This window comes from Macrobrachium rosenbergii, chromosome 13, assembly GCF_040412425.1.
Source record: "Macrobrachium rosenbergii isolate ZJJX-2024 chromosome 13, ASM4041242v1, whole genome shotgun sequence".
Lineage (NCBI taxonomy): Eukaryota > Metazoa > Arthropoda > Malacostraca > Decapoda > Palaemonidae > Macrobrachium > Macrobrachium rosenbergii.
The window spans coordinates 68,290,125-68,300,124 of NC_089753.1; the positions used below are offsets into that span (position 1 = coordinate 68,290,125).

The following is a 10,000-nucleotide window of genomic DNA, read 5'->3' on the forward strand; positions in this document are numbered from 1 at the left end:
GGGCAGTCGGCATTATCGTATAGCGTAACTACTTTTGCATAGTTACAATGTACCTCTACAGTTGTGTTGCACACACACACACACACACACACACACACACACACACATACATATATATATATATATATATATATATATATATATATATATATATATATATATATATATATATATATATATATGTGTATGTATATGTGTGTGTGTGATTTCTTTTTAGAAAAATGACGCAGAACAGAAATTCGTGACGTAAAAGGTACTCTTCTCCAGTTTCTTCATTATTCATTAATCTTCAAGATGTTTCAACTCGCTCTCCATATAACAATGTCATTAATAAAATACCTCAAAGAGAGAGAAACGATCAGAGACCATCACTTTTTTTTTTATTGAATACAGTTCCATAATACGAACTGATAAAATCTGAACTTTCTTGTCTCTTATTATTTTAAGTATTCAGATCCCTCTCGGTTTCATTATTCAACCCGCATGAGTCAGGTTCCTAAATATCCCTTGAAAAATGTTCAATATATTTATTTCGAGGGGAATTATACTGTTACATTGTCTAAATCCTCCTCTGTATTCTGCCGTGCTCTCATATTGTTTTTCCCGCTTTGATGGGATCCAGTCCAACGTGACTCCATCAGTCAATGGTCATAACGTCATTTTTGTTTTGGAATTATTTTTATTATAGAAAATCCGGAGAAAGGCAATCTACAACAAGAGTGAAAATCTACAGGCTTGCAAAGCCAGTTTATATACGAGAAATTAAAATAATAAATGAATGAAAATATACAAATTTTTAGTGAGAAAAGAATATAACATCAGGAATAAGGTAAAAAAAAAAAAAAGGATATGTCTTATAACGCTTGAAAGTAGTATAACATCCTTTCTTAAATTCAGATATCTTGATAACAATATGGTCTCAATCTTTTCTCTTCAGTAGCATTTATTGTGGCGATTATACTGCATATTAGAAAAAGAAGTGGTATCTATAGACCCTAAGCCTGCACGTGGCACTAACCCCTTTCCACTCAGTTTTTAGTTTATAGAATGTAAGATATAATGTTTCACAGGCTTTGGTTCAAACTTTGAATTCAGTGACTGTTTCTATTTTTTTTTCGTGATATCGGGCAGCCTTCAGCCTTCAAAAGGCGTCTCAGTTCATCTTCCCTCTTCACTTACTTTTTCGAACTCTTAGGGGTGTATCGACCATAGCCGGAAATAAATCCTTTGAAAAAGTGAGTAACAGTGGTCAGCAAGAATGAGATTACTCATGGAAACAAGGCTTTCATCTCTCATTACCGAGAAAATAAAAGTAAATTCCATTGCCTGACAGAAGTAAAACAAGAGCTGGAGTGGATGCACAATAGAAAGTATTAGGCATCCACTATATTTACGTACTCTGCTGAAAGTCACGTTTTATTAGGAAAAAACAAAGGTATAAAGCTATAGTGAATTTGTGATAGAACGATCAAGGTAAAGTTCATGACTTTTGGCTCGTTCCACAAGAATATAAGATCATGATGAATTATGAAAATATTGTTTACCCTCCACCGGCTTTCCTTGTTCATGTTTTCATGTTATATATTTCAATTCAGATTCTACTCTATTATATGCTAAGAAAATAACAGAGACTGGCAGGCGGACTGACAGACACACACAAACACACAACACAGATACACACACACACACACACACATATATATATATATATATATATATATATATATATATATATATATATATATATATATATATATATATATATATATATATATATATATATTTATACTAAATATATCGAAAAGTCTTTCAAATGAAATATATAGATGCCAACCAGGCAGCACAAGTTATAAAAAGAAGTTGGAACCTGAGTACAACTGTACCCAAAGGAATTACCAGGGCAGGCTAACTGCCTGCTTACCAGCGTGTTTTCCCCAACTCCCCGACTCAGCAGTGATCCAATTGACAGCATTTCATTCGAGTTATCCTTTCTGAGTGAATATGATAGACGTATCAACACACAATTACGGGATGATCAGAAATAAATTTCTGACTCATATCAGAATTGAACCCAAGTCTTTCGAACACGCTGGTATGCAGGCAGTTAGCCTGGCCAGGTAATGCCTTGGGTGCAGTTGTGCTCAGGTTCCAACTCCTTTTATGACTTGTGTGGCCTGGTTGGCAGCTCTTTGGTCTTTCATTTGAAAGACCTGGTTTCGACCATGATGTGAATCAGAAATTTATTTCTATTCCACACATAATTGTGTGTTGACACTTCTATCATATTCACTCAGAAAGGATAATTCGAATGAAATGCTGTCAATTGGGTCACTGCTGAGTCGGGAAGTTGGGGAAACCACGCTGATATGCTGCATTTGCAGGCAGTTAGCCTGCCCAGGCAATTCCTTGGGTACAGTTGTACTCAGGTTCCAAATTCTTTTAAGACTTGTGTTGCCTGGTTGGCAGTGCTCTGGACTTTCATTTGAAAGACCTGGGTTCGATCCTGATGTGGGTCAAATTTTATTGCTCCACATGTAATTGTGTGTTATATTATATATATATATATATATATATATATATATATATATATATATATATATATATATATATATATATATATATATATATATATATATATATATGAGGTGTGTCTACTAAGAAACGACACTGATTAAATAACTCACCTTTTTCTCTTTGTATTTCAAATTAAATTCCTGTCCCTTCAATATACTCCCCATTTGCACTAGTACAGTGCTGCAGTCTTCTTTTCCACTGGAGGAACATGGAGAAAAGACACATCCACTAAAGTTTTCTTCTTTACAGCATCGACTGACAAGAAGGAAACGGCGGATCTGTTGAAACAGCTGACAGAAACTGATTTCCTCCATGCCTTCGACCAGTGGAAATGAAGACTGCAACAAAAATAAATGGGAAGTAAATAGAAAGGACAACAACAAACTTGTAATATATAAATAATGGTGAGTTATGTAATCAATCTCGTTATTACTAGCCATATGAAATATATGTATATATATATAAAATATATATATATATATATAGTATATATATATATATATATATATATATATATATATATATATGTAATATATATATAATATATAAATAATATATATATATATATATATAAAAATATATATATATATAATATATATATATATATATATATATAATAAAAATATATATATATATATATATATATATATATATATATATATATATATATATATATATATATCTTAGAAATATATACAGAGAATTGTACATGGATATATATATATATATATATATATATATATATATATATATATATATATATATATATATATATATATATATACATATTTTTATATATATATATATATATATATTTATATATATATATATATATATATATATATATATATATATATATATATATATATATATATATATATATATATATATATATATATATATATATATATCTAAAGGTGTTCATAAAGTCTCTTTACAGTTTTAAAAAGATATATTACAAAAAGCAGTTGATAAGATATCTTAATCAGATTTGTTCTACGTATTCAGCATTTATCAAAGTTTTCAATCACATTGCATTCGTGTATTTCAGGTAGCCTGCTGATGAAAGAGGTACTGTTAAATGAACCCCTAAAAAATGGCTAATCCTCAATCAAAGGCACAATGTGTGTCATGGCTTACTGAAACAAAATCAGATACGTAGGATCAGTGGAGGTTTTTAGACACTGAAACAGAAGCAGGAAAATTCGAGTTAAGTAGTTATTTTACAGAAGTATTTCATTTGAAGAAGTGATTTAAGATTTTTGGGCGATGCTGTTCTGAGCATCGATGTTTTCTAACCCTCGAAGAGGGAATTTAATTGAAAACGAATAAATGTACCGACATATTTTATTATGCTAGTGACCAAATCTTCTGGCTGGAAAATATTTTGAATACTTTCTGACACTCCAAATGACAATGCTATTATCTAAATTTTCTTTCAAAAATTGATCCCTTGTGAAAATTTTAGGTTTTCAGCTATAGACAATTCTGTTAATTGTGGAAAATTACCCCTTGGATACTAATGGTTAGCTTTCGATGAGGAGCGCGATTACAGGTCGAGATGGCAGTCTAACACCTTTCGCCTTTGTTCATCCCGAAATGATAAACATTCCTTTACTCCGTTGTACATTCCCTTGTACTCTTCGTCTTCTGTCGCACCATGTAAACTTCCAAACCATTGACTTGATCGTTTAGTTATCTTAAAGTAGTTGCATTTATTCCGTTTTTGTTGGTTTAATTCTGCTGAATATTTTCCCTCATTTTATCTTCCCATAGTCGCCAAAGTCTACAACGATCTGTCCTGGTAATACTGTACGAGCTTCCTGATGTTTAGTCATGCAAAGTTTTTCTTCAATTCTTAACTATATTTGGTATCACAGTTTCGATGCCTGTATTTATATTCACTCCACATTTAATTGTTTGTTATTGTTTTGTATACTTTCAATTTATATACGTTTCAGATCACATTGGCTTTTTATCTTCTCTGTTATGTGATATTTTAGTATCGTTTAGATGTATTGCACTTTTCTTGCTTGTCGATGGTTAACTCTCAAATAAATAATGTATAGGAAGTTCCAGATAGATCGTTTGTCCTCTTATGTCTAAGAAAAATTATGACGTAAAAATTCTATCATGTTTCCTGGAAGTCCTGTTTGTGCTCACGACGTCAGCAACTAACAAGAACTGACTCAGAATTCTAAATGCAGCGCATCATCATTAAAATAGTCTACTAATTTTGTTACAACCACTCAAAACTTGTCATAAAAATAGTAGTAAAATAATAATCTGAGGTCAAAGAAAATAGTCCTTCCAAGCACTTTCGTACGATTATAATGCACACATTGTCAGAGAAATGAAAATGTTTCCATTATCATTCCTCTGACAATGTATGCATGATAATCGTACGAAAGTCCTCAATGCAACATCGTCGGAGGAATGATTCTGTCGTGTATTGATAACATATATCGACATACAAGCCCTTGCATGAACATATTTACGCTTTTACGCCAAAGGAACTTGTATCCAAATATGTTCTTTATATAAATTATTCTAGTCTTGCACTTAGGGTATCACTCTCATCAAAAGACTCCGGTGTCAGTCGTACAACTTATGATATGCACGAAAGGTCTTTTTACAGTTATGACAGCTTTTGTAATACAGATTGGCAGGAACAACAATGATAAAAAGAGAACTGAAAGTTGTCGCAGTGACAATTACCAACTAAGACCAAGTTAGCAAATGGGAAAAGGTAATGGGATTATGATTTTTTTTGTTTTTGTTTAATGTGGAGAAACGGACAAATAGATTGTAATGGACAAAGAGAATGTATAAAAGGAGGTTAATGTAATGCTGAAAGGAAGAATGAAATAACCATCCACTTTATAGAGCGATTTTCAAAATTATTATTTCTATATATGGCTACTCCAATAAAACTTCTTCCAACAAATTCGCATTAGCTTGTTTTTGTCTACTACCCACCACTTTTGCTTTCCATATGCATATTTCTCTTCTGTGTTCTTCCCGTATTAAATTACTCTGTATATGTCAACAACTGATGAACTACAAGAGTTCATTACGGAGAGAGAGAGAGAGAGAGAGAGAGAGAGAGAGAGAGAGAGAGAGAGAGAGAGAGAGAGAGAGGTTCATTTCCCGTGTAGCAGAAATGATGAACTTGAAAAGAAACATTATTCATGTGAGCTTGCAAAATGCAGAAGGTTGCGTAGTTATTTTTCATCTAGACAATCATGAGCGTAATGAAGAAAACTAAAAGCTATTAATCATGGCAGATAAGTGTTCATCAGCTGTGATTTAACAAATAACAGCGGACTGAACTTTGGTATAGAACAAAGAGCTGAAATATTTCTTATTTTGACGTTGACCGATGTATATATAATACACACACACACACACACACACACACACACACACACACACACACACACATATATATATATATATATATATATATATATATATATATATATATATATATATATATATATATATATACATATATATAATATATACATACATGCATATGTACATACATACAGTTCATACATACATACACACACATATATATACATGTATATATATATATATATATATATATATATATATATATATATATATATATATATATATATATATAAATTTGAATCAATGGCTTTCATGTTTGTTAATCACGTTTTTTTACATAGTCATATTTTCTAAATTTTTATTTTTCTTCATGGCCTAGGTGTCGGATTAAGAAACTTAAACTGTTACTTTCATTCCTGCAATTGGGATTATTTTATTCATTACACTAATCACTACTGCCAATATTTCGCCGCATTCGACTTAACGGCCTCAGTGACAAATGTTACAAGTGTAACCAGTAGATGAACAGGTCTAACACCCCAGAGAGGCTGTGACGTCACCGACGCCCGGTCCGCCACTAGTTTCTTGATCTCTCTTATGAGTTAAGTTAAGTATACCTTAGTTTTACCAGACCACTGAGCTGATTAACAGCTCTCCTAGGGCTGGCCCGAAGGAATAGACTTATTTTACGTGGCTAAGAACCAATTGGTTACTTAGCAACGGGACCTACAGCTTATTGTGGAATCCGAGCCACATTATAGCGAGAAATGAATTTCTATCACCAGAAATAAATTCCTCTAACTCTTCATCAGCCGGCCGGGGAATTGAAGTCCGGCCCACCGAGTGACAGTCCGCAGCTCTACTGACTCATCCAACAAAGAGCTTCTCTCTTATGAGGCGTACAGAGTTTTTACGTAAGTTTGATGGGATATAAGGTTTCTTTAAGCTAATAAAAAAAAAAAAAAAAGCTTTAGTGGCTCTAATACATTTAATTTTCAGAGTTTTACTTTCAGAAATAATGAATAAGGAAAGTCAGTTAATAATGCCAATAAGCTTTCAGTTATACTGCACTATATCTACTTAACTGATATTCTCTCTCTCATTCCTCCGTATCTTATCCCATGATTTTTTCATTTTTATTTTCTCGTCATATAAGCAATATATTTGTTAATTCTTACAGCCCTATTAAGGTACCGCATTTTGAAAAAAACTGCTTATCTTTGCAAATTTTTTAAAATTTCAGTAGGAACATCTCAGATGTAAGCTTTTTTACACAATCCTTTCCTTCCCTAAGCGTGTCACCATCGGTTGCCTTAAAGACTTGTCTGATTAATTTTAATTGTTCCATGAAATTTTGTGGTGGAACATGCAAATTGCCCCTGTTCATGAAGTCTTTCCATATTTTCCTACGGTCATTGCTGCAGGCTTTCCCCCTATTTCAGATAATTTGGAGATAAATCTTATATAGCATAAAGTTTCTTCCTCAATAGCCTCATGGGTTTACTTTTGATATCTTATCTATACCAGAAAATTCCAAATTGACCCCTACATAGTTATTTTTAGTTTCAATGTTAATGTTTTCGAACAAATTGCTGGTTATGCTTAGCTCTAATGCTAACTGTCGTTCATTTTCATCATCATTCGTAAACACTTTATCCCAATTAGCGTTTCACCAGATATGCAGAGAGAATCGTCATTTTCTGACACTGAGTTAGACTTATAACTAAAGAGTTTTATTTCCTTTCCTAATAAAAAGGATCTGAGTTGGTACTTGAAACTCAAAGTAGTTGGTACTCATAGGGACCATGCATCTGCCTAATTGATTTCAAAGCACTGTTCCAAGCAGTCTTGATTGATCCTCCGGGTCATTATACAATCTAGGCTATAAAGAGTTTAGCATATCAAACAGTCTAATCAAAGCTTTGCTAGAAAGAATACTACCTTTCTGAAACCTTAAATAACGGCTTGCATAACCTTTCACTCTCATAGTTCTCATCATGTGTACCATCCTACCCAAAATTTCTCTCTGGTATTCTATATCCACATCATAGACATTTCTTGATTTTACATATTCATACATTGCACTGGAATTCATCAAATCAAATCTATGAAATCAGCTGTCACCAACCAGTTTTGGGATGAAATTAAACCCTTTTTCCCTAGAAACTTTACAGCACTGGCACATGTTTTGGACATTAACTGAGCCACGTACTTTACTCGTTGCCTTTGTGTTCCTGACACATTAAGGTGATTTTGAGTCAGTTTCGGTGTTAAAGTATATTCATTTACTGTTTTATCCAACATTTCATATACAGAAACAGATGAAATAAAATCTCATTTTTCTGTTTAAAATCCATGCTCCAAAAAATTATATATTATTAGCTTAATCATGTGAGGCGCATCAGCAAATACAAATACACTCCGATCTGCATAAGGATTTTGAAAAGAATATTGACCCTGCATCGGATCTGTTCCCAATTTTCTCCAGATTCTTAAATTGTTTGGTCTTAAATCATGAACCAGAAATACAACATTAAATCTTACTTTCTCAATACAAGCTATCAAGTCAAGACGTATTTTTTGTACATCAAAATTTTCAAAATTATAAAAAAACTAGTTGTTTCCATATATCTACTAAGACTCTCACCATAGTAACAAGAACCTTGTTTTGTGGCTTATGCAGTTCATCTATTCTTTGTCATATACGCACTCACAGCAAGTTTTTCGCAGGGGCTCATTGTTTTAGACTTGAATTCATCAAGGCTAGGACGGAATGCAAACATTCATCAAGGCTAGGATAGAATGGAAAAATTCATCAAGGCTAAGACGGAATGCAAAAAGTCATCAAGGCTAGGACGGAATGCAAACATTCATCAAGGCTAGGACGGAATGCAAACATTCATCAAGGCTAGGACGGAATGCAAACATTCATCAAGGCTAGGATAGAATGGAAAAATTCATCAAGGCTAGGACGGAATGCAAAAAGTCATCAAGGCTAGGACGGAATGCAAAAAGTCATCAAAGCTAGGACGGAATGCAAACATTCATCAAGGCTAGGATAGAATGGAAAAATTCATCAAGGCTAGGACGGAATGCAAAAAGTCATCAAAGCTAGGATGGAATGCAAAAATTCATCAAGGTTAGGACGGAATGCAAAATACCAGGCTCACATTCGAACGCCTTTGCCATATTACTTATGCAACTCTCGCTGGGTAATGGTATGCCAACAACTGTCCTTAAATACTTATAAGACTTTGATCTTAGGCTCTCAAAGTTAGGGCAGAAGAAAAATTGTCTGTCAAAGTGACTTCTTTTTGAGTGACTAAAGCCTGAATTTGTGTCTTGCTAAAGATTGGCATCAGAACGTGCTCTAGTTCTTTTTTCAACTTTCAATTTAAGTGACTCCCTCAATTCTTTATCCTCTTTTTCAAGATTTTTGATCCGTTGATTCAACTTTTTACAAATTTTTCTTGTAACTCTTGATGTGATACTCCCACATCCTCAGAATAGGAATTTTCTCCAGGAACTGAAGTTTCATTTGTATAAGCGACAGCATTTGTTCAACATTTCTTTTTGTGGTACGTACTCCAACCCAATCTTCTCTTGTAGACCATGTCGGTATTGAACCTGCCATATCAAACATACCTTTCATTGCACATTTTCTGTACCTTTCTATTGTATAATGCACAAACTCTGATAAAAATAAGAGTGCAGAAATTTTAAAGAATACAACCACAATGTAGAAATTCTGAAGTCCAAAATAAGCCTAACGATGCTAAATACCTTGTTTGTTATTATAACTGCACTTGACAATAGGCTAACCCTGGAAATATGATGATATATAAATTACAGCTTACCTTTATATAATGCCTTTGATGGCGCAGCATTACATTTAAGGGTCTTCCTACAAGTGTTAAGGAGCCTTGCCTTTAAGTCTTCTTTGTAATTATCATCACTGAAATGAGCTGGACAGATGACAGCATGCGTTGTGTTGATGAGATCGGCACGGTGACAGGTATGAAGTCATTTTTTTTTTATTCACTGTCTTTAGGAAATTTAAAGAAAC

The 10,000-nt window shown here is 33.1% G+C and overlaps 1 protein-coding gene across 1 annotated transcript in view; it reads right to left on the bottom strand.

The window, feature by feature from the left end:
• LOC136844847 (uncharacterized protein C6orf132 homolog) overlaps window positions 1–10,000 on the bottom strand; it is a 66,674-nt gene that overhangs the window by 36,919 nt on the left and 19,755 nt on the right. The window contains exon 3 of the mRNA XM_067114083.1: window positions 2,685–2,772. Coding sequence (XP_066970184.1) covers window positions 2,685–2,772 — 88 coding nt within the window. The remainder of the gene's footprint in view (window positions 1–2,684; window positions 2,773–10,000) is intronic.